General features: G+C 36.2%; 2 protein-coding genes and 1 long non-coding RNA gene across 6 annotated transcripts; all 3 read right to left on the bottom strand.

The window, feature by feature from the left end:
- Positions 1-447: 447 nt before the first annotated feature.
- LOC110769914 (ABC transporter C family member 8-like) lies at positions 448-7,427 on the bottom strand. 3 transcript variants are annotated; one of them, XM_088250403.1, is made up of 13 exons: positions 7,301-7,427; positions 6,429-6,734; positions 4,176-6,133; positions 3,778-4,098; positions 3,596-3,682; positions 2,856-3,476; positions 2,602-2,766; positions 2,195-2,489; positions 1,886-2,100; positions 1,458-1,763; positions 1,243-1,306; positions 839-1,078; positions 448-723 (listed from the first exon to the last, which is right to left on the bottom strand). In XM_088250403.1, exons 2-13 carry the CDS (start codon positions 6,451-6,453, stop codon positions 623-625), a joined length of 4,398 nt encoding a protein of 1,465 aa, XP_088106529.1. In that variant the 5' UTR covers positions 6,454-6,734; positions 7,301-7,427; the 3' UTR covers positions 448-622. The 3 variants fall into 3 exon arrangements, with proteins under 3 accessions (XP_088106529.1, XP_021829661.2, XP_088106530.1); XM_021973969.2 differs by lacking the exon at positions 7,301-7,427 and having other exon boundaries at positions 6,429-6,748; XM_088250404.1 differs by lacking the exons at positions 6,429-6,734; positions 7,301-7,427 and having other exon boundaries at positions 4,176-5,863; positions 6,058-6,128.
- A 10,306-nt stretch (positions 7,428-17,733) lies between these two features.
- On the bottom strand, positions 17,734-19,047 carry LOC148295460 (uncharacterized). Of its 2 annotated transcripts, none has more exons than XR_015834438.1 (3): positions 18,874-19,047; positions 18,705-18,810; positions 17,734-17,903 (listed from the first exon to the last, which is right to left on the bottom strand). It is a non-coding gene; the product is annotated as an uncharacterized LOC148295460 (long non-coding RNA). The 2 variants fall into 2 exon arrangements; XR_015834439.1 differs by having other exon boundaries at positions 18,705-18,794.
- A 907-nt stretch (positions 19,048-19,954) lies between these two features.
- LOC110769918 (ABC transporter C family member 8-like) lies at positions 19,955-25,433 on the bottom strand. Its single transcript, XM_021973971.2, has 11 exons — positions 23,469-25,433; positions 23,052-23,372; positions 22,865-22,951; positions 22,134-22,739; positions 21,871-22,035; positions 21,486-21,780; positions 21,190-21,404; positions 20,773-21,078; positions 20,546-20,609; positions 20,195-20,434; positions 19,955-20,055 (listed from the first exon to the last, which is right to left on the bottom strand). The coding sequence occupies exons 1-11, from the start codon at positions 25,413-25,415 to the stop codon at positions 19,955-19,957; spliced, it is 4,347 nt and encodes a 1,448-aa protein (XP_021829663.2). The 5' UTR covers positions 25,416-25,433.
- Positions 25,434-27,259: the final 1,826 nt, after the last annotated feature.

Genomic DNA, 27,259 nt, shown 5'->3' with positions numbered 1-27,259 from the left:
AAAGCAAACTTCCAAGTTCTTAGCTTATGCTTGTCTCTTTTTTGATTTGGCAGAGGGGGTTGTGGTTGTGTGTGTGAGGAATTTGAACTGGTAAGTACTCATAGCAATTTAGATTAAGTAACTAAAGCAGTGAAGTATGTTCATCAAATTATGTGTCAGTTCGCCTGAGTTATTAATGCCCCACATCAGATATGTTAAATATAGGATTTGGCCAAGTTATGCGCGACATTCATAACTTGGCCAACTAGCACTCGATTTCATAACTCGGCCAAGTTAGCCTAGGTGCTTATCTCGCATCTTTTTGTTATTTTGTTCGAAGCTCTTTTTCTGTAACTTCATCTTTTGTTCATCAACATTTCTTTTTTCAATCCTTTCTTTTTTCTCGTTTTTGGTCTTTTGTTTTTCTAGAATAAACTCAAATGAAGTTTTGACGCATTCACTCGCGTGTTATTTGAGCTTTTGCTTGTAACCTTGCTTTCTCATTAATCTCCAAATCTGCTAAGGCCCATTTTACATTGGTCACAAGATTTTCATCAGACTAAAAGCAATTCTATCAGCAAATTTCCAATCAAATAGTCCCTTAATTATTTAGATACATTTGTGGTGCTTGACATTTTGGGCATCAGGATCTCTTGCAGCTTGACCAATATTCAGCTACAAGCTTGGCGAAGTAGGAGTTGGTATCCAACAGCTTTGCAGGCTCTTCATATTCCACCAGCTTCCCTACACAAACAAATTAAACCACCCTACGTATTAGCAATAGGTTTCATATCATGTGTTACCAAAATATCACAGGGTCACAAGTCCTGCAGATTTCATTGACATTATAAAAGCTTACCATAGGAGAGGACCATGACCATGTCACTGTCTATAACGGTTGGAACTCTGTGAGCCACAGTTATCACTGTGCATTCTGCAAATTCCTCCCTGATGATTCTCTGCAGAACTGCGTCTGTCGAAGAATCAATGGACGCTGTAGCCTCGTCTAGAACTAGAATTCTGTTCCTCTTGAGAAGGACTCTGCCAAGGCAAAAGAGCTGGCGTTGTCCGGAGCTCCAGTTTTCCCCTTCATCACTCACTGTTGAAATCATTATAGATAGTTATTACTTTTACGACAGTGTGATTATAATATGATCTCGTCACTTCACAGAATAATTATTAGACTTAATGGAAACTTGGAGCTTAAGTAAGGTGTTAAGAACACTTTTTCTTATTTGTTTGTAGGAAACATCACAAACTCACCAGATGAGTCTAGCAGATTAGGTAGCTTGCTGACTGTTTCCTTGAGCTGACACTTCTCTAGAGCCTGCAATGAAGATGTCATTAAATTCATTCATAATGCAAGTACAAAAAGAGAGCTAAATTTAACTAATGCATGAAATTGGCTGCATTAGTAGAAGTTGCTGACAAACAATGTAAAAATTATGCAGGAAAAGAACTGGAGTCAGCTTGCTTACCCTCCATATTTCGTCATCGGAGTAAAGGTCTAGAGGATCCAAGTTGGTCCGGATGCTTCCTCTGAAAAGAGTTGGTTCTTGAGGGATGATGCTGAGCTTCATTCTCAAGTCTTTTAGACCCATAGAGCAGATGTCAAGTCCATCTATAATGATTTTACCACTGGCCGGCTCTACTAAGCGAAACAAAGCACTTATGAGTGTAGTTTTTCCGCTTCCTGTCCTTCCCACAACTCCTACTCTAGTGCCTTCTTTGAATGTGCATGTAATTCCCTTGAGAACTAGTGGGGCATTTGGACGGTATTTGATCTTTAACCAACCAAAAGCAGTAAGTAATGGTTAGAATTCTAACCTGATCAAACCATAAGGTGGTAAAGGTACAGCTTTTGACTGAGTAAGGAAGTTCACATGTATAATTTTGAATATATTACCTTAAGAGAATACATCTCAATCCTACCCTTGCTAGGCCATGAAGATGGAGGCCTCTTGTCCTCCACAATTGCAGGGGGCTCTGGTGAAATATGCATGAATTGTTTTATCCTTTCAACCGAGATAATGTAGTTGGATAAGTTGCAATACCATCGAGTCACAAAAATTTGTGTCGCGGTTAGTGATAAAGCATAAGAAAGAGAAAGCCCCACAAGCCCTGCACACATCAAGGAAATTAGGCGATGGTTAAACAACTTTAGACAACCTCGGACTCCTTAGTTTGAAACAAGGATTTCTGTCTCATAAAATACCTGGTGCAACATAACCCTTAGGAAGTAAAACAATGAAAAAAGCAGCTGTGAAAAGGGTCAAATTCTGAAGTACTTCTGTCCTTAAAATTAACCACTCCATGGTTGCATTAGAATGAAAGAACAATCTGGCATCTGTGTCAACTAGCTCTAAGTAGTTGTTGAAGAACCTGTCCGCCATCTTAAAAGCTCTTATAGTGACCACTCCAAGTGATGTCTCTGATGCATAGTTCATAACAGGAGCTTTGGTTGTTCCATTGATTCTTATTAGTTCCCTTGCAGAGGCTAGATAATAGCCCTAGAAACAAAACAAAGAAGTCAGTTCCACCATTCCATTGGTGAAGAGAGAGAGCGAGAGAGAGAGAGAGAGAGAAGAACAAGAAAATCAAGAAACTGATATTCTGATCCACCTGAACATATTTTGCAGCAACCATGGCAAGAATGCCTATAATGAGAACCTGCCATGTGACCGAAGCCATAATTCCAATCGTTGTCAGCAGTTCAACGCCAGCAGACACAACAAAGATAATGGAGAACGGTATGTCAAAATCCAAAATACTTAAGTCTGATGAAGCCTGCACAAGTGGAAATAATGAATGAAAATAAGAATGAATTCTGAAATAAGTAAATGAAAATACACTTGTTGAAGATTGGATACACTTACTCGTATCAAAATCCTCCCTACAGGGGTTGAGTCAAAGAACAGCATGGGAGCCTTAAAGATAGCATCAGTGAAACCAGAATAAAAGGCTCTAGAAGCTTTCAATCCCATATGGGCTGCAAAAACTGACCTAAGATATACAAAGACAGCACTAAGTGTTGAAATTGCAGTATAAACACCGATGAGTATGCCATTGGTCACTTTAGGAATTTGAATGCCTAGAGCTAACCAATAAGTTGCAGCAGCCTGAAGACCAACAAAACCAGACTGTGTTATTATGCCTAAGCATAGAAGAAGTGTTCCTTTGGAAACAAATATATAGTCCCAAAAGGGCTTCCATCCAACATCTCCAATCTCTTTCCCTTCTTCTTCTGTTAGTTGCACCCCAGCTACACCCTTCACAGAAATATCCCCTTCACTATTATTTGCAGTGAGGTATGCCGCATGAGGTTCCTCTGGCCGAACCATATCTCCCTTTTCAGATTCTCCTTGGCTTTGATAATTTGAAGGACCCAATGTTGTCACTGCATCTTTATGAGCATTCACAAGCTGCTCAAATGCTGTTCCAGCTGTCAAAAGACTCTCATAGCTTCCAGATTGAGTAACTTTTCCACCCTCCATTACCTGTAAATTAAATTATAAGATACTAGTTCCTTGTTAGTCTGACCAAATAAGGTTTCATGAACAACACAATTTGAATTTTTATTGCAAATTAAATTGAAATTTGAGGTAATAACATATACCAGAATCTTATCAACTTCTGAGAGAAATTCAACTTGATGAGTTACCAGAATTACAGTTTTCCTTGCTAGAGCAGCCATGACGCAATCCTGCATAAGTCAAATCAAATGGAGTGAAATCTTTCTACAATGAGACTAAATGTAGTTTTCATGCTTCTTAAAATTATTGAATGTGCCATTCTTACATGAAATAGAATTGCTGCAGTATGTGCATCCACTGCACTGAAGGGGTCATCAAGAAGATAGATATCAGCATCACTATAGACAGCTCGAGCCAGCTGAATCCTCTGCTTCTGTCCTCCACTCATGTTAAGCCCCCTTTGGCCTATTTCAGTAAGATCACCATGGTCAAAACTATCGATGTCCTTATCCAGAGCACAAGCTTTTATGGCCTTATCATATTTGTTCTTGTCCATTGGCCTCCCGTAGAGTATGTTATCACGAACTGTCCCACTTTGTATCCAAGAAGTCTGAGAAACATAGGCCATGGTTCCAAATACATCAACCTGCAATAATAAATAAAGTTAGTATAAAAAACTTAGTACATCAAGTATATTAAATTTGTCATCTGTTTTAAACTCACAGTTCCTGAAATTTTGGGCATCTCTCCAAGTATAGCACATAAAAGTGATGATTTTCCAGCTCCAACTGGTCCACAAACTGCAACTTTCTGCTCCCTTTGCACTTCTAAATTCACATTTCTCAGAGTTGGAACTGTTGATTCAGGATACCAGCTGAAACTGCCTCTTTCTATTCTTAAGCTCTCATCTGAATTCTGTGATGACAACTTCCTTACTTCATTATCTTTCAGCTCGTCATCAAGCAAAAAAACATTGAGACGATCAAATGAGACCTTGACTTGGATCATTACTGAAAGAGCCTCTGGTATCATTCTGACAGGTTCTCCCATGTTCCTTAGTGAAGCTAGAACCGTGAATATGGTACTTGCGTTTAGAGGGACACTTTTGAAAATGATACATCCCAGAAAGATAACCGAAGAAATGATGGTGGGTGACATCCAATACATTAGAGTGCCATAAGCCCTTTTCATTTGTGAGTCAGTCAACCATATGAATTCACGTTCGCGAAGGGAATCGACTAACTTTTTGAATTTCTCTTCCCAGGATTGTAATTTAATGATTTTCATACTGTTCAGGATCTCAGAAGTGGCTCTGAGTCGCTCGTCTTGAGCGATCATGAACTGGGATTGACACTTTTGAAGTGCCTTTGCAAATGGCACATTCAGGAGACCACAAATGAAGAGAGGAATCAAACCAGGAAGAGCACCGAGACCCACCACCCAATAAAGAACACCAATGGTAAGGAATAGTTGCAGTGCATAGGTCCATGCTGAATGAAACCACCACGGAAACTCTCCCATTCGATAGGCATCGACTGCTATATAATTCACAATCTCCCCAGCTGAGTGCCTTCTCCTTCCCAAACTAGAAAGCTTCAGCTGCTTTTGATAAACTGCCACCATCAAGGCTGACCTCATCCTCATTCCACACCTCCTTGAGCCAAAAAACCAATGTCTCTGGCTCAAAGATTCAACCACTTTGGAAAGAATTAGGCACCCTACTATTATGAGGCCTTCAGATAGATTTTCCTTGTCGCTATTTGAATAATTTACAAAAGCATATAGTATAAGAGGAGAAACTGCAACTGAAATGGTCCTGAGGAATGCACAAAATGCTATCCATGTATTTTCTTTCATGTAAACTTTTGCTACAGTCTGCAGAACCAGGTTCCGTGTACTGCTTGGCCTCTTCTCCCTTGACAGTGAATCCCATGCATGAGCAAACTTTTGGTATGCTAATTCTGCTTCATCTTCAGAAACCAGAGAAGGGATGTCTTCAAGAGCTAATGTTTTTGAGGAGCCCAATTTAAGTAAAGGGTTGATCCAAGCAAACGTCAATTTGCTAAGAAAACTAGCATGCTCAAGTTCTGTTTTCTGGCTCTTTTCAGCAGACTTTCTGGCCAATAGAGGTTCAGAGAGGCTGTTGTCTTGGGCATGCTGATGAACACATTGACTGAGGTTTCTAACAGCACACAGAAGAAGCAACAAGTTCACTGGCCATGTCATTGCATCAAACATGTGAATGTTATGGGTTCTTATGAGTACTTCGATGTTATAAGCCGAGACCAATGAAAAGGAGGACACCCACCAAACAGAGTTTAGAACTTTGATCCATTTGGACCTTTGAACAAGCAAGGAAACTGTGTAAGAAAACCAAACTAGTCCTCTTACAAAGTAATCCAACCAGCCGAAATGACTGGACACATCACTCTGGGCAATTAGATCCCATAAACCAGCAGCAAAATATGCAATGCTAGTAAGAGCGCAACAGATTGAGACAACTATAGAAAAGTGGTCCCTTCTGAATGGAACAGTAATATGATTCTTTCTTATAGAACCTATAAGCGCAAGTAAGCAGAAAACGAAGAGGAAGAGTAGATTTATGCCATTAATGATAGTTCTTTGAGTGCAGTAAGAACCCAATTCAAGTTCTCCATCACAAATCCATGAGAAAGTTCTCCCTGCATATCCATTTCCAAGGAAAACGATCAGAATCATCATAAAACTGCATGTTAAACACAGGGAGTTGGGAAATACAAGTGAAAAGAAGAAGTGCATGGAGTGCAGTTATATACACTCAGAGAAACATGATCGAACAGAAAGAAGACGAAGATGTAAAACATGCTGATGAAGCTCATTCAAACACCACAATATTGAATTTTACTTCACTATAAATCTATAAGAGCAGCAAATTTACAACCGAAATTCTATACAAAAGATACCATGTTAATAGAAAAAATGATGCTGGGTACTTACCAAGTGAGCTCCTCAAATAAGCCATACTTGTAGCAACTTCTGTGGTGAACTTAACTTGCTTCTGTACAGCAAGCACCCCAAACTATGTATGAGATGAGCTCAAATATCAAGATATATCTTCATAGAAAGAAGTACCCACGTAATAAACTTCCTCTGTGCCAATCACCAAACTAAACTGGCTTCTGTAGAATGTTTAGATAGCTCTCACATCAGCATCTGGTTTCACTTCCTTGGTTTGGTTGAATTATATGGACAGATTATGCTCACCAATGTGCATAGAGAGGCGTTTCTTTGTCTTCATATATGCTGCACGTATACAATTTGGCTTCTTGCATTACTACTATTATTATATACAGACTTACGGACTTTTTGTTTGTCTATGCAATTTGCAAACCCACATGATTATCTTACAAATAAGGCAATGGTAAAAGTTCTTTCTCTTTTTTTAGTCACACTTGTTTAAACAAAACCCAGGTTTTTAATTTTGCCTTTAATTCTTCTTCGAGTATTTTGTTCACATTTATATGTCTAAACAGTGAAAAAGGGCACTGACTTGCAAACCAAAGGTCTCAGGTTCAAATCTCCACAATATTACAGTTGTGTGTGTGAGAAATCCCCCTCTCTGTAGTTTAGTCTATGCTTGTACTATATATACAAAAATGTTCAAACGTATGCAATGCAAGAAAAGAGGAGGAACAAGCTTCCACCTTTTTCTTTTGTAGCAATCATTGAAAACAAATTTCAAAACTTTAACCCTTTATTCTTACCAACACTAACTTTTAATCCAATCTCTCAAATCTTATTATCATCACATGACGACAAATATCAACCCATCAGGAATTTGATTCCGTACAAGAGGTGGAAGGACTCACTTGGCAATTTGATTTTGTGGGCTTTCAGATTTAGCCATCGTTCTTGTAACCAGGTAAGCATGTGGCTCTCCTGTGTCCTGAATTGATTACAGGAACTTCAGGGAGGTTGAAGAAGACCCTCATTTATTGTCAAATGGAAAATGATCTCCATTATCAAACAAAAAAGTCGACCAGAAAAAGACATATATCAATATTTGGAGCCACTGTAAATAATTGTAGCTCTCATGGAGGAGTCGTGACATGAAAGTGATTTTGTGCTTTTCTCAGGGTAATGGGAAAATATCGAATGTCAACTTATGGTGGCTTATGATTAAAAGTTGAATTATATTAGGCATATATACTCCAACAAATAGGGAAATTAATTATAATGTGTATTTCACATACTGATGTTCGTACAAATGATGCCACGTGTACATGGCAGGCAGACATGCCATAAAAGAACATTCGCAGTGTTCACAACTTTAACCCTTTATTCAATCTCTCAAATTATATCTTATCATCACATGAAACGATAATATCAACCCATCAGCAATTTGATTCCGTACAAGAGGTGGAAGGAATCACTTGCCAATTTGATTTTGTGGGCTTTCTGTTTTAGCCATCGTTGTCCTGAATTTATTACTCGAGGAGAAGGGTTGAGGAAGACCCTCATGTATTGTCAAATGGGCAATGATCACCATTAACAAAGAAAAAAAATCGACCAAAGATTTGGAGCCATATGATTTGAGTGGCCAAAGATTCTCATAGTGGAGTCATGCCATCAAATGAATGTGATTCTGTGCTTTTTTTAGGGTAAAGAAAAATGTCACATGTCAACTTATGTGACTTATTATGATTGAAGAAAGGTTTAATTATATTAGGCATAGGTTCAAACAAACAGAAATAATAATGTATATTCGATACGTACCGTGACATTCGGACGCTCGTATAAACGATATTAATTGGTGACATGTATTAAATTTTAAATTCAATACATATATGTTATAAAAAATCTTTATATTATAAATAATATATAAAACAAAATAGAAAGCTTTTTAAAGTAAAGTAAAACTAAAAGGAACAAATAATAAGTAAATAAAAATATAATAAATTAAGATTAAGAAAGCAAGCCTGGTATGATGAAGCACGTCAAAGATGCTGTCTTAAAACTTTTGTAGCCTTCCTACGTGCAGATATTGACGGTCTATAATACTTCAAGATACGACTCTCAATATACAGGTTCAAAGTCCGCTATGAGCACGTTCACAGTCTGATATAGGTTTCCAAGTCATAGAACCATTGCAAAAAAATAATAATATAAGTAGAGAAAGTATAAAAGGTAAAATAGGAGAGAATTAGATTGTGTTAGTGGTTGTGTTATAATTATATGGTAGTTTGGTAGTGTGTCAAATGAGAAGGAGGAGTGGCCTTTTATAGGCATCCAAGAATATGATCCCAAGTCTCTGCATTTAGGTACGGTGCATTTACTCGCATTTCATTAAATTTAGACCACTCAAACAATCTAACCACTTAACACATGACACATCATCAAACTTTAAATAAGGTTTTTTTTCTTTCCAAAACTCATGTTAACGTCTTAAGGAATTTTTAACCGGCTTCCTCCTCCTCTCGTGATTGAGTTTCATACAACATTAAACTATAAAATTAATGAATTCAATATATAAATAAACCTGAAAATTAAATATTTATAACCCTACAATAAATAAAATAAAACATTCAAAATAATTAAACAAATCAAAACAGTAAAATTTTAAAAACCTTTTAAAATTCTAACATATATGTTATACTTTGTATGAATGTTATGCGGTGTATCAAATACACCCAATAATTTTCTTACGTAAACCGGACATTTTTATATGGCAAACATGTCGAACCCATTCAAGAATGTTTTTACTAATTCGTAATCTGAATCAGAATAAGGAGTTGAATTCTAATTATAGATTACTCGTGTGTTTACTTCACATGGAAGAATGAAAATGCAAGTGGAACTCACACAAAATCAGGAATTCAACTCTTGATTTTGGAGGAATTGGACTTTTGAGTGGGATGTAGTATTCTACTTCTAGAAGAACTAACCCATCATGAATCCATCTTTTTTACTCATTATATCCTTACACAATTTTTAAAATTCCAAATTTGTCATATGCTAACCCAACAACAAGAGCATTTTAGTAATCAAACTTATTTTAATTAATTTAGTAAACAACTTATAAGGAATTAATACCACTCCTACCCCGGTTCCATATGTTTTAATAAATAACTTTAATGGGAATATGGATTCTATCTCACCTCAAAATCCAACTTCTCCTCACCCGATTACGGATTAGTAAACATATCGTTAGTTCAAATAACTTCTTTTTTGAAGATTGAGACAAATACTTTTAAGTTCGGGATTATGGCCCCGTTTAAGCCTCCTAATTCTAGTTCACATGAACCCAAATTTCGAATGATTTTACACTCTATCCTCACAAGTGGCTCCTACAAATTCATAGAACTTTTGTTTTTGCATTACCATGAAAATGGCCGGTTCTTGTCTTTTGGAATGATGGGTTCAATTAAAAGCTATAGCTATGGTATTTTCTCGTTGCCATATGCAATGAGTTTTCATTTTCCGCACCAACTCATCATGAATAATTATTCTTTGCAGATCCACCAATCAACCTTTTTTGTATATGGGAGGCTATAATATTGCAGCTTTCTCATTCATCTATGATTATTACAAATAAATAAATTATTTATTTATTTTATAATAATAAAAACCAAACATTGTGTGGACATGAGACGACCCCTCTTATCTTAGGCATGGCCAAGACTTTTCAGTGTTGAAAACACATGCATTTCATTTTCACGAGTAAATTACATGCCAGTCTCTATCTCTTTATTTATTAATTAATCACCATTGAAGAAGAACATGCCAAAAAATATTCACTTTCAGCTTCTTGATAGAAGACAAAACGAATGCGTCAGTATGCGGTGGTTCACAGACTGCATGCGCATGCTGCTATCCATATAAACTATAATAATTCCATGAAAAATACATGTCATTATAAAATGGTAATATTCTAGCAATGGACGGATGAAAACATATATGCGGATGTTTTCAGAATATATTCAGTTTCTCAAACTTGACAAGCATGTTAATTGATTTTTTTTAATGAGAATGAGTGTGGGGATTCGAGCTCGAGACATCTTTCATCTTCGAAAAGATAAATACTAGCATACCAAGAGCTAGTTGGTGTATGCTCAACATTTTAATAAGGAATACAAAACTGCAGTAAGTACATTGTCTTTTGCTAATCATTTTGTCTTGAACTTGAGGCTTATATATGAAGCAGGTATAATAAGAATATAGTAATTCGGCAGTCAAATCACAGAATATAAGCACATTTTTATTAGTACCCTTTTCTAAACAAGTCGTATTTGGAGGAGGGAAAATGAAAATAAATGCTCTTAAGTACCTGAAATACAAGATGCATTTTTTGTGATTTGAAGCAGGTAATAAGAATAACATGTCATTCAATGATTCCTTTAACTTTTTTTTTAAGCTTTTGAATTCCTTTAATTTTTTTATTTTGAAATTGGACGTCTCAAAATTCAATTTGTTAGGAGCGTCATCTACAAAGAGCATGCAAACTTCTTGTTTTAAGTTTTTTTTTTGGTTAATATATGTAGCGTCAATTTGTTAGCCTTTAGATTATTTTTTAATGAGGCAGGATGAAAGTCAAGTAAATCCTAGCTAAAAAAACCAAGCAGATGATCCGGATCTAGAAAACCAAACAGATGAACCGAATCCAGAAAACCAAGCAGATGATCCGGATCCAATATTAATAATGCACATATAATTTGTTGATATCAGATCTGGCACGTGACGTAGATCTTACTCACAGGGAAAGAAACATTGATCAACTAAACAGGGAAAGTTGAATCTCCCTCCTCAATAAATATTTATTTGTTTAAATAAAGGAAACGTTAATGAACTGGTTGTCCTTTTTTTTACAGTTGCCAACAATGATTTGGCTACTCTCTCGTCGTTTTCAGGTTGTAATATTTGCTTTGTGGCTATTGGGCTTTACTATTAAATATTACATTGCGTATTGTTTTTCTTCACTTTGTCGGAAGAAGTTCTAAATTCGAATTACGCTTTTTTTAAATAAATAAAAGAAATAAAACGGAAAACCTAAACTCGTCCAATGCTGGCTATAGCTGTTACAGGTTAAGATAATTAAGTTTGATCATAAAATTCCTTCAGGCCATGAGGGATTCATAACAATTTGAAGTGGAATTATTGTTGGACTTGGTGTTTCTGTCAGATTCAAAGTAAAACCCCACACCATGATCATTGATCATTACATATATAATGTTAGGAAATCATGTATATGTGTCACATTAAGTGACATATATCTATGGTATGATGAGGTTCTTTGATTTTTGGTTCACTTACAAAAGAGGTAGAGGTACTTCATATTGTAATCATGAGCTGTGGTACAATAGTCACCCATGCTTCTGAGAAAGAATCAATGGGTAAAAATGCTCTTTCGTATTAGATGTAAACATTCAACTCAAAATTAATTGATGATAGATGAAAATTTTCAAAATTATTTAAATTGTTATGAAAAGCTTTAATTCAATCCAATGCACCTAATTTCGATTTCCCTCTCTTCAAAACCATGAATTTTACTCCTTCAGCTTATAGTAAAAGGCCAAGAAAATCATGTCCATTCTTTTATTTTATGCGCAAAACTCCCTTTAATGTCTGGGTTAAAACTTCTAACTTATTATTTGGGAAAGTGGGAAAGATTGTCACAAAAAAGAGAAAAGAAATAAGAGCACAAATGTTGCCTTTCCATTGCTTCCCTAAAGATGGTGCATATATAATAAAAGCACAAATGCTCAATAAGCGAACCAACTAGAACTATCATGTGTTTGGTGAATTTATGATGAAACATTGTAGAAAGGGAAACGACCCCTTCAGCCACTAGTTCATGTAAAAAGTTCTTGGCTGATGCTTTTGTCTTCTTTATCTGTTTCCTCTTATGCTTTATCTTTTTCCACTATTGATCATGTGGAATGTCCAACATCTGTTTCCTTTTCCTTAGATAGATTTGTGGTGGGTGACATTTTGGTTATCAGGTTCTCTTGCAGCTTCACCAAGATTCAGCTACAAGCTTGGAGAAGTAGGAGTTGGTATCCAAGAGCTTTGAAGGCTCTTCGTATTCCACCAGCTTCCCTACATACACAGCATTATCAATTTACTTCACAAGCACAACATCATACTAAAGTACTTAAGTAAGATGTTTAAAATAACTTAACTTTTCTCATTTGTTTTTAAGGAACATCATAAACTCACCACCAGGTGAGTCTAGCAGATTAGGTTGGCTACTGATTGTTGCCTTGAGCTGACACTTCTCTAGTGCCTACAAATAAATGATTAAAATTATCTAAACATTATAGGATATGCATGAACTGGGTTTCATTAGTAAAACTTGCTGAGAAACAATGGCAATTTTATGCAGGAAAAGCCTTTTCACAACTAGAGTCAGTTGGCTCACCCTCCCTCCATATTTCTCAGTGATCAAATTGAAATTTCATGTAAAACCCAGTAACAAAAAAAGTATTTAACCCAAAAACTTAAAGGAAACTTAATGTCAAGTCTATGAACTTTGGTTAATACAGTGACCAATTTGGCTAAATTTTTTTCTTAGTGACCAAATTAAAATTTCATGTAAAACCCAATGATGAAAAAAGTATTTAAACCTAATAATAATAATAATAATAATAATAATAATAATAATAATAATAAAGAGCATCTCTGTGTAAAAAGAACATATAAGACAACAATCAGCAATTAATGCAAACATCTTATTACTATTACAATCTTGATAAACAGACAATCTCCTTTTTTTAATTGGTTTTTTTTATCACAAATGGTCCATGAGGTTTACGAAATTATCACATTTTATCCCTAACATTTTTTGTGACACTATGGTCCTTAAGGTTACCCTCCACACATTAAAATAGTCCCTACTGTTAGCTTTCGTCAAATTTTCTGTTAAATTGATGATGTGGCACATGTGTAGAGCCCACACATCCAACGATATAGAGACACGTGGTTTTAAATATAATATAATATTTTTTAAACTTAAAATTAAAAAATTAAAAATAAAATAAAAGCAACTTAAACCTTTTTATATATTTTTAAATATATTTCATGCTATGTACAAATCGAATGAGAGAGAGAGAGAGAGAGAGAGAGAGAGAGAGAAGGGAGGAAGAGGATGGAGATAGGAGTGGGTTTGCGAGGCGGGGAGGGAAAGATAACACAAAGAGAGAGAGAGAGAGAGAGAGAGAAGGGAGGAAGCGAGGGGAGAAATGAGTGGGTCTGCGAGGGGGAAAGGGAACGAGAACACTGGGAGAGGGAGAGAGAGAGAAAGATATTTAAAATATATATAAAGATTTAAGTTGTTTTTAATTTATTTTTTATGGATTTTAAGTTTTAAAATATATTATATTATATTTTAAGCCATGTGGCGCTATACCATTGGATGTGTGGAGCCGACGTCATCAATTTAACAAAAAATTTGACGGAAGCTAACGGCATGGACCATTTTGATGTGTAGAGGCTAACCTTAAGGACCATTAGTGTCACAAAAAACGTTAAGGACAAAAGGTGATAATTTCGCAAACCTCAGGGACCATTTATGATATAAAAAAAAACCTTTTTTATTTATATGTTGAAGCTTCCCAATCATTCATTAAGCTTTGGTATGGAATCATTGAGCTCTGAAGCAAGAGAGGCACAAAGAAATGTTGCCTTTCCATGGCTTCCCTAAAGATTGTGTGTGTATAATAAGAGCACCAATGCTCAATGAGTGAACCAACTATCTTGTGTTTGGTCAATTATCAGAAGAGCAAAATGATTGAACACATTCATGAAAAATCAACTTTTTCAGAGAGTAGTGATTTGTGATGTATGATTGTAGGTATATAGTCATGTGTCCAACAGGATGAGTGTCTGAATGGCATCATTGAGATAAGAAAACATGAATTGGGCATTGTAGGGCACAGCCCTTATGAAAGGGAAATGACCCCTTTCTGCCACTACTTCATGTAGTTCTTAGCTTATGCTGTTGTGTTTTTTTTATCATTTTTATGTTGCTATTTGGCAGTTGTGGGTGGGAATCTGGACCCGTAGGTTCCTAAATTAAACAAACAATAATGCCAGAGCCGCCAAATATATTCACCAAATTATGCGTTAGTTTGCTAAATTATGAATGTCTAACATCGAATCTATTGCATCTATCTGTATATATAAAGCAAAAGATAGAGAATGGTGAAACATTCAAAATACTAGAAAATGCCCTTGGTTAATGCAAACATTAAGAATTGAAATTATTAATTAAATGAGGATAATATGGTAAATTCACACTTTTTCATATTAAAATTTTTTTAATTTAAAATTAAAAGAAAAATCAAATAATGGATCCTATCTTTATGGAACACAACTACCCATTATCTTTTTTAATTCTAAAATAAATATAAAAAATTTTGAAAAAAAACATCTCGCAGGCTCGGAAGCGCGTGCGGAGAAGCTACTTCAAAATACTAGAAAATGCCATTTGTTAATGCAAACAATAAGAATTGAAATTATTAATTAAATAAGAATAATATGGTAAATTCACACTCTTTTTTTGTTGGTGAAGAAATGGGGCTAACGCCCAACAAAGAACTTAAATAATGACTCGAGGCCTACAGACTCCAAGTAAATCTTCACTAAGAAAAGACCTAATAGTATCAGGAGGATTATGAAAGGTTGACAGACCCAACTCAAGACATGAACCCAATTCAGCTAATCTATCTGCCACCATATTGCACTCACGATATACATGATGGATAGAACAAACCCAATTTTTGTTTATATAGTCTTGGCATCCCCACAACATAGCAGGAAGAGGATGAAGGTCTTCCTCATTTTTGTTAAGCAGGTGTACCGCGATCACTGAGCAAATTCACACTTTTTCATAAGATAATGGGTCCTATTTTTATAGAACACAACTACTCATTATCCTTTTTAATTCTAAAATAAAAAATAAAATAAAATAAAAATAAAAATTGGCACAAGCCTGAGGCTAGTATGTTTAAAGAAAGAGTTTGGCCAACTGACGAATTTAAAAGTTATAATAGTAAAATCAAAACATATTTACAATTGCTCCTCAACGCAATCGAACCGTCAATTACTTGAATAGGGGAAGGGAGAGATAACTGAAGCTTAGCCATCAGAAGCAAACATCACCGATCATCGAACTTGAACCAGCGGCTTGCCTTTCGGATCTGCTTGACATGAACAATAACCAAAAGCATCTGCTTGACCAAAAAAAAAAAGCATCTGGTGTTATAGTTTAGATGGCAAATACAGTACATCAAAAAATCAGGCAACGCTAAGTGTCTGGATGAAACAGTGTCAAAAAAAAAAAAAATTACCAGCAGATAGATATACCAAACTACTTTTTTCTTAGATTTCTTAGAGAAAAAAAGAACCAAAAACCTCCAAATCTGGCAAAGGGTCGTATGTTTGTTCTTCTCTTGTGTTGAAGACGGTAATGCCTGCGATCCTCTGAACTCCAAGTTGAGTAGCAATGAGGTTCTGCATTAGCAAAAAGCCAAGAAATTACTCACACACAGATGAAAATACCAGAGGCAAATTCGGAACTAGATGAGCAAATAATCTTACAACTAGTGGTTAGGGAAAATTTAATGTTTATTACTTCTTACTATTTTCTCGTCTCCTCTCTGGAATATCAGTTCTTAAAAAATGCAGATATAAATTTTAGAAATAAAGTGTGACGTAGGCGAAAGGTCCAAATTCATGCTGCGAATGGAGATGGCCAGTTTAGGTTGCTGAGCGTAAAACACTAATCTCAGAACAACAATACATGTACTGAGTACTGACATCTCTATACCAAAACTATCATTATCAGTCATCTCCATTGTGATGATCACTTCAACAAAAGTGTTTAAACTGAATCCATAATGTGCTGGTGTAATTATTCTCCATAACATATGGAAATCGGTGGAACCAAAACTCCTTTCGGCCATTGAATTGCATCTAAGAGACTACCAACACATTTAATGAATACAATCAAACGGCTAAGATTAGAAGCATGTAACTAATCCTTAACATAAAATACTTATTGGAGAATCTCCCTTCCATTAAGAATTTTTAATGGGGTTACTTTCTTGACGCGAAATGAATATATAGGGGGTGGATCCGTGGCACTATGTTTTTTACGCAAGTTTTGACACAAATTTTGAACCATTAGATTTAAACACTATTAATGGCTGAGATTAAATCTCACAACTAATTTATTATTATCTTTCTAATAATACATTTATTCAACATTGTTTATTATTATTATAACATAATAATTACCAATCGCACACTATCCATAATTCTCCAACTTTCTTTGTCTTTCTACCTGTAGCTCAGGGTGAGCACTCAGCACTCAACAATGGCATCTAGTCTATTTAGAATCCTAATCAAATCGTCCAAATTGAGATCAATCGGGACCATAAATTTCATCCTCATAAGGAGTCAAATCAATAACCACACCGCCAAATAGATGCATGATTGCTTTGAAAGGCATATTAATTGGAGCCATGATTGCGGGTTTCTTTCTGCGAGTCTCTCTGGTCTCGCCATCCCTCTTTCTCCAACATTATATTTTGCAGGTTTCTTTGCCAAACTTTCTAGATTTTAATATCATGAAGAATGTCCAGTTAACCAAAAAAAAAAGAGGAGCCATGGTTGCTGATTCACTCACTCAATTAGTTGCTAATAAAATTAAGATTACTGATAAAGGGGTAAAGCAATTGATTGAGATTCATTGTGATCATCCCTAATGAAATTTCTAAAAACTAAGAGCATGATTACCCTACCCTCCCATGGAAGACCCCAAATTCGTTCTGGTTTTGAGTGGAGAGAAGTGTTTTCTGATCCTAACAATCCCATGTTCGCTTGGGTATTTTCTCAAACTCTATATGCATTGTTTTGTTTTGATTTGGGTATGAAAGGTGGGCAAATAGTGATTTTTAGCACATCGAGGCTATGGAGATTACCAACGCTGGGCATGGAGGACGGGAGATTAGGCTTGGGCACGGTTCGGGTCGGGTTGAATTTTGAGTGACCCGTGGGCCGAACCGAGTAAAATATCGGTTCTCGGGTTGAATCGGATCCAAATCAAAAGCCGAAAATGGGCCGAACCAGCTAACCCGATAGGCTCAGGTTCGGTTCAGGCTTTTTGGTCGGTTTTGGGCTTTAGCCCACTACTAGTTATTTTTAAGCCCAAATAATCTTTAGTTCAGTATTAACTGGCCCAAATCATTTTTTTCTACTCTTTTTTTTTTTTTTTTGTGAATATATTTTTCTACTCTTTCAATTTTCAAATGCTGAACTCATTCAAATTATAAATAATACACCCACACAAATAATAAAGCAAGAAATCCAAATTATAACGATTACAACCCATGACAAAAAAAATAACAAATATCCCTTCAAAACATCAGCATCCATCCATCCAAAAGTTTTGACAAAGCAAGCTGCATTCATCTGTCCAAAAATACACTTGTATCAGTCAACAATCAATCACCAAACATATAATTTCAGTAAAAATAGAAATAAATTTTTTGCTTATCTTCAAAACCATTCAAAGTTTAACAAATGAATATGCCAAAAATCATGAACTACTCCTGAACAAGAAACAGATAAACAACAAAATTATATAACCTCATATTAGAGCTTTATAAAAGCAAACATAGGCACCAGAAGAAAATTATCATCTATCTTTAACTAATGGCCTCTCCACTGTGATGACAAATATGAACAATCTGAAGACCATGAACATCACTACAGTGCATGTATATTTAATATACAATCCAAAACATACAGCTCTCACATATGCAAAACCAAAACTTAAGATCCACACATACAATCGAAAACCCAATACAAAATTGACAAGAAAAGGTAGGGGTGGGCATAAAAAAAACATTAAAAAAAACAAAAATAAATATGGCATCTGCAAGAAAGCAACTTTACCCCAACTAAGGTCATAAAATTAGACAAAACAGACGAAAATGAACTCAGGAAATTAGAGAGGAGCTGACTGGAAAGCAGCTGTGTTGTATGGTAGAGGTTTTTTTGTTTTTTGTTCTTTCTTTTTTTGGTGGCCCCCTTGGCCATTGTGTTCTGTGTTCGTTCTTTCCTTTTTGAATGATAAAGTTTCTTTTCAAAAAAAAAAATCAATGGTGAGAAGAAGTGAATATGAATTATGAAAAAAAGATGTCTACTTCAGATCTGAAATTAAAAGAAAACACAGTATAGTTAAAAGAAGAAGAAGAAAGAGGAACTTACCAAAGCCAAAGCCAAAGCCATGGGGGGACATGAGCTGCTTGTTGGCCATGATAATTCCCACAGAGCTCACAATATTCATGCCCCACGCTCCTACATCAGACCATAACTAAAAGTCTCATAAGATGCAAACTAAGAAAGAAACACAAAACTACATAAATAATAGACCTACCATGGTAGTCAAGTTCTTGTTTTGTTCTTCCAGATCTGCTTGAGAGATGTTTATATTAGGTTAGGGAGACGATAGAGCTAGGGAGACGATAGATCTGCTTGTTTTGTTCTTTGAGAGATGGAGAGCGGCGAAAAAAATTAATTGAGATGGAGGCTGGCTGCTAGTTAGGTCAAGAGGAGATGTTTATATTAGGTTAGAGTAATCTAGTGCAAGCAAGCGCACGGTACAAGCACATTTTAGGCAATAATATCATGCCATGTGTCAAATTTATATATAATTAAATAATAGGCGGTTCGGTTCAGGTCCACCGGTTCAAAAAAATTTGGAACCGAGGGCCGAACCGTTGACTTCGGTTCGGGTCAGGTCCAATGTTGACTTTTTCGGTTTGGTCAAAAAAACCTTATTTTTCGGTCCGGTTTGGTTTGGTTCGGTCGATTCATTCGGTTCATCGGTTTTTATGCCCACCCCTACGGGAGATGTAGAATTTGGGGTACTATGGAATTCATAATTATTAGATTAAAATAATAATAATTTGAATAAATGTAATTATTAGAAAGATAATAATAAATTAGTTCTTAGATTTAATCTCAGTCATTAATAGTGCTTAAATCTAATGGTTTAAAATTTGTGTCAAAAATATAGTGCCACGGATCCGCCCCTATATATATATATGATTTATTTATTTATTTGGCCAAAGTGAAATGAATATTTATCTCACATCTTTATGTCATTTTGTTTGAAGCTCTTTGGTTTTTGTTTTTCCACCCTTGGGTTTTTTGATTTTTTTTTGTCTTAATTTTTTTCTAGCATCAACTTAAATGAAGTATTCAGGCGTTTACTTGCTTGTTACTTGAGCTTTCGTTTCTCACCTTTCTTTCCCATTGGTCTTTCAAAGTCTCCAAACTCCTATGTGTTCATCCCCAAATCTGCTAAGGCCTATGATCCCATTTTAAAGTGAGGACAGGATTTTCTTCAGACCAAGAGCAATTCTAACAGCAAATTTCAAATCAAATAGTTACAAATTGCTATAAAATGATTTAATAAATCTGTTTTCTTTTCATTAGATAGATTTGTTTGGGCATCAGGTTCTCCTGCAACTTGACCAATATTCAGCTACAAGCTTGGAGAAGTAGGAGTTGGTATCCAAGAGCTTTGAAGGCTCTTCATACTCCACCAGCTTCCCTATAAACATACACAAACAAATTAAACCACCTTGCATATTAGCAATAGGCTTCATATAAAAATATCACAAGGTCACAGGCCCTGCAGTTTTGATTGAAATTCTGTGATACAGAGATAACTGGAACATACAAAAGCTTACCATAGGAGAGGACCATGACCATGTCACTGTCTATAACGGTTGGAACTCTGTGCGCTACAGTTATCACTGTGCATTCTGCAAATTCCTGCCTGATGATTCTCTGCAGAACCGCGTCTGTCGAAGAATCAATGGACGCCGTAGCCTCGTCTAGAACTAGAATTCTGTTCCTCTTGAGAAGGACTCTGCCAAGACAAAAGAGCTGGCGTTGTCCCGCACTCCAATTTTCCCCTTCATCACTTACTGTTCAAATCATTTTATTCACAACCTCAATATATACTTGATATTGAGTGCTTAAGTAACATGTTTAGCATATATTTTCTCATTTGTTTTTAAGGAACATCATAAACTCACCAGATGAGTCTAGAAGATTAGGTAGGCTACTGACTGTTGCCTTGAGCTGACACTTCTCTAGAGCCTACAAATAAATGATTAAAATCATCCATAATGTATTAGTACAAAACAGAAGTACATCTAAACATTAAATGATGCATTAACTTCATTAGTAAAACTTGCTGAGAAACAATGTAAAAATTATGCAGGAAAAGCCTGTTCATCAGAACTGGAGTCAGTTAGCTCACTCTCCATATTTCGTCATCGGAGTAAAGGCCTAGAGGATCCAAGTTGGTTCGGATGCTACCCCTGAAAAGAGTTGGTTCTTGAGGGATGATGCTGAGCTTCATTCTCAAATCTTTTAGACCTAGAGAGCAGATGTCAATGCCGTCTATAGTAATTGTACCACTCGCCGGCTCTACTAAGCGAAACAAAGCACTTATGAGTGTAGTTTTTCCACTTCCTGTCCTTCCCACAACTCCTACTCTAGTCCCTTCTTTGAATGTGCATGTCATTCCCTTCAGAACTAGAGGAGCATTTGCACGATATTTTATCTTTAACCAACAAAACCAAATTATTACAATTAGATTTTTTGATTATCAGATGATAAGGTGGTAAAGAAACTCCAATGAGGAAGTTCATCTGTATGACTTTGAACATCTTACTTTCAGAGAATGCAGCTCTATCCTACCCTTGTTAGGCCATGAAGATGGTGGCTTCTTGTCCTCCACAATTGCAGGAGGCTCTGGTGAAATCTGCATGAATTGCTTTATCCTTTCAACTGAGATTATGTAGTTTGATAAGTTACAATACCATCGAGTCCCAGCAATTTGTGTCACAGTTAGTGATAAGCCATAAGAAAGAGAAAGTCCCACAAGCCCTGCAGACATCCACAAAACAAAGACTACTGTTAAAAACCTAAAATTCGATTTTGGGAAACATGGACCTCGCTTATAGATACCTGGATCAACATAACCCTTAGGGAGAAAAACAAGGAAAAAAGCAGCCACAAAAAAGGTCAAATTCTGAAGTGCTTCTGTCCTTATAATTAACCACTCCATGGTTGCATTAGAATGAAAGAACAGTCTGGCATCTGTGTCAACTAGCTTTAAGTAGTTGTGGAAGAACCTGTGTCCCATTTTAAAAGCTCTAATGGTGACCACTCCAAGTGATGTTTCGGCTGCATAATTCATAACAGGAGCTTTGGTTGTTCCATTGATTCTTATTAGTTCCCTAGCAGAGGCTAGATAATAGCCCTTGGAACAAAACAAAAAAGTTATTTCCATCATTTACAGGTGAAGAAAAAGAGAGATAAAGATAATTATGAAATTGATATTCCAATCCACCTGAGCATGTTTTGCAGCAACCATGGCTGGAATGCCTACAATGAGAACTTGCCATGTGACAGAAGCCATCATTGCAAACGTTGTCAGCAGTTCAATGACAGCACAGACAGTAAAGTTAATGCAGAAAGGTATGTCAAAATCCAAAATACTTAAATCTGATGAACCCTGCAAAATTAGAAATACTGAATGAATTCTGAAAATAAGTACTGTAATACACCCACAGCGAAAGTGAGGAGGTGATGTTAAGGATTGGATGTACTTACCCTTGTCAAAATCCGCCCAACGGGGGTTGAGTCAAAGAACAGCATGGGAGCCTTAAAGATAGCATCAGTGAAACCAGAGAAAAAGGCTCTAGAAGCTTTTAGTCCCATATGGACTGCAAAGCATGTCCTTAGATACACAAAGACAGCACTAAGTGTTGAAATTGCAGTATAAACACCAATCAGCATGCCAATGGTTATATTAGGAATTTGAATTGCTAGAGCTAACCAATAAGTTGCAACAGCCTGAAGACCAATAAAACAAAATTGTGCTATTACCCCTAAGCACAGAAGAAGAGTTACTTTAGAAACAATAATATAATCCCAGAAGGGCTTCCATCCATCATCACCAATCTCTCTCTCTTCTTCTTTGGTTAGTTGCACCCCCGGTACACTCTTCAAAGAAATATCCCCTCCACTGTTCTTTCCAGTGACGTAAGTCCTGTGAGACTCCTCTAGCTGAATCATATCTTCTTGGCTTTGATAATTTGAAGGTCCTAATGTCGTTACTGCATCTCTGTGAGCATTCACAAGCTGCTCAAATGCTGTTCCAGCTGTCAAAAGACTCTCATAGCTTCCAGATTGAGTAATTTGTCCATCTTGCATTACCTGGAAAGGAAATGATATGTGAAAAGACATGTGTTATGTTACCAAATACTCACTGGGGGATCATAAATAACACGTTTAAAACTTAACCACAAATAAAATTGGAATGTGTACTAATAATAACATACCAAAATATTATCAACTTCTGGGAGGAATTCAACTTGATGAGTCACCAGAATTACAGTTTTCTTCGCTAGAGCACCCATGACACAGTCCTGCAAAAGTCATTCAAATTGAGTAAACAGTTCCTATACACACAACATGACTAAATTTTCTTATTGTACTTCATAAAACCCTTGAATTTGTTTTTTTTACATGAAATAGAATTGCAGCCGTATGTGCATCCACTGCACTAAAGGGGTCATCAAGGAGATAGATATCAGCATCACTATAGACAGCTCGCGCCAGCTGAATCCGCTGCTTCTGTCCTCCACTCAAGTTAATCCCCCTCTGGCCTATTTCAGTAAGATCACCACGTTCAAAACTATTAATGTCCTTATCCAAAGCACAAGCATTTATGGTCTTCTCATATTTGTTCTTGTCCATTGGTTTCCCATAAAGTATGTTATCAAGAACCGTCCCACTTTGTATCCAAGAAGTCTGAGAAACATAGGCCATAGTTCCAAATGCATCAACCTGCTTGCAAGCAATAAAAAAGTAAGCAACTGAAATTTTTGGAAAAAACTTGGTGCATGATAGATAGTATATATTTTCATCTGTTTTTAAACTCACAGTTCCTGAAATTTTTGGCATCTCTCCAAGTACAGCATATAACAGTGATGATTTTCCAGCTCCAACTGGTCCACAAACTGCAACTTTCTGCTCCCTTTGCACTTCTAAATTCACATCTCTCAGAGTTGGAACTGTTGATTCAGGATACCAGCTGAAAATGCCTCTTTCAATTCTTAAGCTTTCATCTGATTTCTGTGATGTTAAGTTCCTTATTTGATCATCATTCAGCTCGTCATCGACCAAGAAGGCATTTAGCCGGTCCAATGAGACCTGGACTTGGATCATTACTGAAAGAGCCTCTGGTATCATTTTGACAGGTTCTCCGATGCTCCTTAATGAAGCTAAAACTGTGAATATTGTACTTGCATTTAGAGGGACACTTTGGAAAAGGATGCATCCCATAAAGATAACTGAAGAGATGATGGTAGGTGACATCCAATATAGTAAATTGCAATAAACTTTTTTAAATTGCGACTCAGCCAACCATTTGAGTTCACGGTCACGAAGGGAACCAACCAAACTTTTGAACTTCTCTTCCCAGGATTGTAACTTAATGGTTTTCATGCTGTTCAGGATCTCAGAAGTGGCTCTCAGTCGCTCATCTTGAACTATCATGAACTGGGACTGAAACTTTTGAATTGCCTTTGCAAATGGTACATTCAGGAGACCACAAATGATGAGAGGAATCAAACCAGGAAGAGCACCAAGACCTACCACCCCAAAAAGAACACCAACAGAGAGGAATAGTTGCAGTGCATAGCTCCATGTTGAATGGAACCACCATGGGAACTCTCCCATTCGATAGGCATCGACTGCTATATAATTTACAATCTCCCCAGCTGAGTGCCTTCTCCTTCCCAAACTAGAAAGTTTCAGCTGCTTTTGATAGATTGCCGCTATCAAACCTGACCTCATCTTCATTCCAGACCTCCTTGAATCAAAAAACCAATGTCTCTGGCTCAAACACTCAACCAACTTGGTAAGAATTAGGCACCCCACTATAGTGATGCCTTCAGAGAGACTTTCCTTGTCACTATTTGAATAATTTACAAAAGCATATAGTATAAGAGGAGATACTACAACTGAAATGGTCCTGAGGAATGCACAAAAGGCTATCCATATGTTTTCTTTCATGTAAACTTTTGCTATCGCTCGGAGAGCCAGGTTTCCTGTACTGCTTGAGCTCTTCTCCCTTGACAGTGAATCCCATGCATGAGCAAACTTCTGGTATGCCAAATTTGCTTCATCTTCTGAAACCAGAGAAGGTATGTCTTCAAGAGCTAATGTTTTTGAGGAACCCAAGTTTAGTAAAGGATTAATCCAAGAAAATGTCAATTTGCTAAGGAAGCTGGCATTATCTAGATCTGTTTTCTGGCTCTTTCTAGCAGACTTTGTAGCTATTAAAGGTTCGGATAGGCTGTTAACTTGGGTATGTTGATAAACAAAGTGACTGAGGTTTCTAAAAGCACACAAGAGAAGTAAAAAGTTCACTAGCCATGACAGTATGTCAAAAAGGTGAATGTCATGGGTTCTTAAAAACATTTCGATGTTTAGAGCCGAGACCAATGAGAAGGAGGACACCCACCAAACAGAGTTTAGAACTTTGATCCATTTAGACCTTTGAACAAGCAAGGAAACTGTGAATGAAATCCAAATTAGTCCTTGGACAAAGTAATCCAACCAGCCAAAGTGATTGGATTCAACACTTTGGGCTATTAGATCCCATAAACCGGCAGCAAAATATGCAATGCTGGTAAGAGCGCAACAGATTGAAACAAGTACAGAGAATTGGTCCCTTCTGTTGGGATCATTACCTATTATATGATGTTTTCTTATGAAATCTATAAGCATAAATAGGCAAAAAAGAAAGGCGAAGAGCAGATTTACGACGTTAATGATAGTTGTTTGAGTGCAGTAAGAACCCAAGTCAAATTCTCCATCACACATCCATGAGAAAGTACTCCCTACAATAAATCCATTGGATGGAAGAACATATCAGAATATACATCATATAAGCTATAACTGCATGTTAAACAATGGAAAGTGGAAAACATAAGTAAATGTGAAAAAGTGCATGAAATGCATGCAATTGTGTATGTAAATAGAAAGGAGGCAAAGATATAAAGCCATACTGATGAAGTTTTTCCAATACCAAGAAATCTAATTTCACTTCAATATGGAAACATAAAATTTTATTAGCCAATTCACCATATCATAAACCATATAAACACAAGAAACTAAGAGATAAATAAAAATAAATAAATAAGTCATATGGGTTACTTACCAAATGAACTCCTCAAAGAAGCCATAGATTTGTAGCAACTTAATTTGTTTCTCTGCAGTACCCCAAACTACATGGGAGGAGCAAAAATCTCAATACAATTTCATTGGAAGGAACAAGTACCCCCTTAAGTTTCTCTCTCATAATCACCAAAACAAGCCTCTTTAGAATCCGTAGAGAGCCCTCACATCAGCATCTTGTTTCATTTCCTTTGTTTGATTGTATGGACAGGTTTGAGGTGCAATTTTTTGTCTTGCATTACTATTTTAAAGAATGTTTTCAGACTTTTGCTTGTCTCTGCAATTCACATGATCATATATTTCAGGCATAGTAAAAGTGCATTTCTTTATTTAGTCCCACTTGATTGCACAATCCAAGTTTATTCTATTTTTAATTTTTCAATAATTTATTAAGTTTTAGATACCTACTAGTACTGGACATGTAATGTAAGAACAACAACAAAAACAAATTTCCACCCCTTTTTTTTCATATTTTTAACCAAACACTAATGATCAATCCACTCTCAAATATTCCCAAGTTACCAACAACCAACGTCACTGAGAAACCAATAGCAATTTGATTCTTTAGAATACATGAAAGGAAGAAAAACTTTATTGCGGACATCCGTTATGCATGGTAGTAGTACTAGTAGAGTCAAGTTAAAAGATGACAATGACATGCGTCTCGAAGTTGCGTATTGAAATGGACTCTGCGACTGCAGTCATACTTCTCCAAAAACCTTCTCTCTTTGTACTACATCCAATGGCATCTTTGTTGTTCAGTTGCTATGCTCTTATAGGGAGAAAAACAAGGTGGCTGACTGTTTAGCGAAAGGAAGCTCTCGAATTTGCGTATTTAAATGGACTCTGCGACTGCAGTCATACTTCTCCAAAAATCTTCTCTCTTTGTTCTACATCCAATGGCATCTTTGTTGTCCAGTTGCTATGCTCTTATAGGGAGAAAAACAGGGTGGCTGACTGTTTAGCGAAAGAAAGCTATAATTTTGATTTGGGGTTCTTTGTGCTTGATGAGATTCCTAGCCGGATTGAGACTACCTTTGATGATGATTTGTTAAGAGTTCCTAGAACTTGTACGATCTCTGGCATTAAGTTTTTTGTGTGTTTAGGGGTTAATCCCCCCATTTCACCATAAAATAAATAAATATGACATGCGTCTAAATTCAATTATCAATTTTTATTTCTTAAACACGTGTCATCTCTTCACTAAAATGTAACATAAAGAAAAATTGCAATCCAAACAGAAATTTGATAATTGCATCAAGAAATCACTTGAGCATTACTTGTTCTTTTCTTTGAGTTTAGTTTTTTATTTTACTTAAACCAAATATGTGGAATAATTGGTATTTGGTTTCTTAATGTTTTAGATCTTTGGGCTTTTCTAAAATTTTGGACTATTTATAAGTCCACTAATTAGACCCAAAACTCTTTTCAATTTCTGGGTCCAAACTTCCAAGCTATGTGGGCTTATCTTTTTCTTTTTCTTTTTTCTG

Source organism: Prunus avium, chromosome 3 (assembly GCF_965620075.1).
Source record: "Prunus avium chromosome 3, drPruAviu1.hap1.1, whole genome shotgun sequence".
Taxonomy (NCBI): domain Eukaryota; kingdom Viridiplantae; phylum Streptophyta; class Magnoliopsida; order Rosales; family Rosaceae; genus Prunus; species Prunus avium.
The sequence above is the reverse complement of the archived record's forward strand: the minus strand, read 5'-3'. Positions and strand labels throughout refer to the sequence as shown.

Excerpts from the sequence above, each read along its gene's own strand:
- LOC110769914 (XM_088250403.1), bottom strand. The coding sequence starts at position 6,453 with ATGGCTTATTTGAGGAGCTCACTTG. Across the intron at positions 3,683-3,777 it reads CTGCAGCAATTCTATTTCAT|GATTGCGTCATGGCTGCTCT; the intron begins GTAAGAATGGCA and ends TGACTTATGCAG. Across the intron at positions 3,477-3,595 it reads CAGAAGTTGATAAGATTCTG|GTAATGGAGGGTGGAAAAGT; the intron begins GTATATGTTATT and ends TTTAATTTACAG.
- LOC110769918 (XM_021973971.2), bottom strand. The coding sequence starts at position 25,415 with ATGTGTGATGGAGAATTTGACTTGGGTTCTTACTGCACTCAAACAACT. Across the intron at positions 23,373-23,468 it reads TGCCAAAAATTTCAGGAACT|GTTGATGCATTTGGAACTAT; the intron begins GTGAGTTTAAAA and ends GCTTGCAAGCAG. Across the intron at positions 20,610-20,772 it reads CCGATGACGAAATATGGAGA|GCTCTAGAGAAGTGTCAGCT; the intron begins GTGAGCTAACTG and ends ATTTATTTGTAG.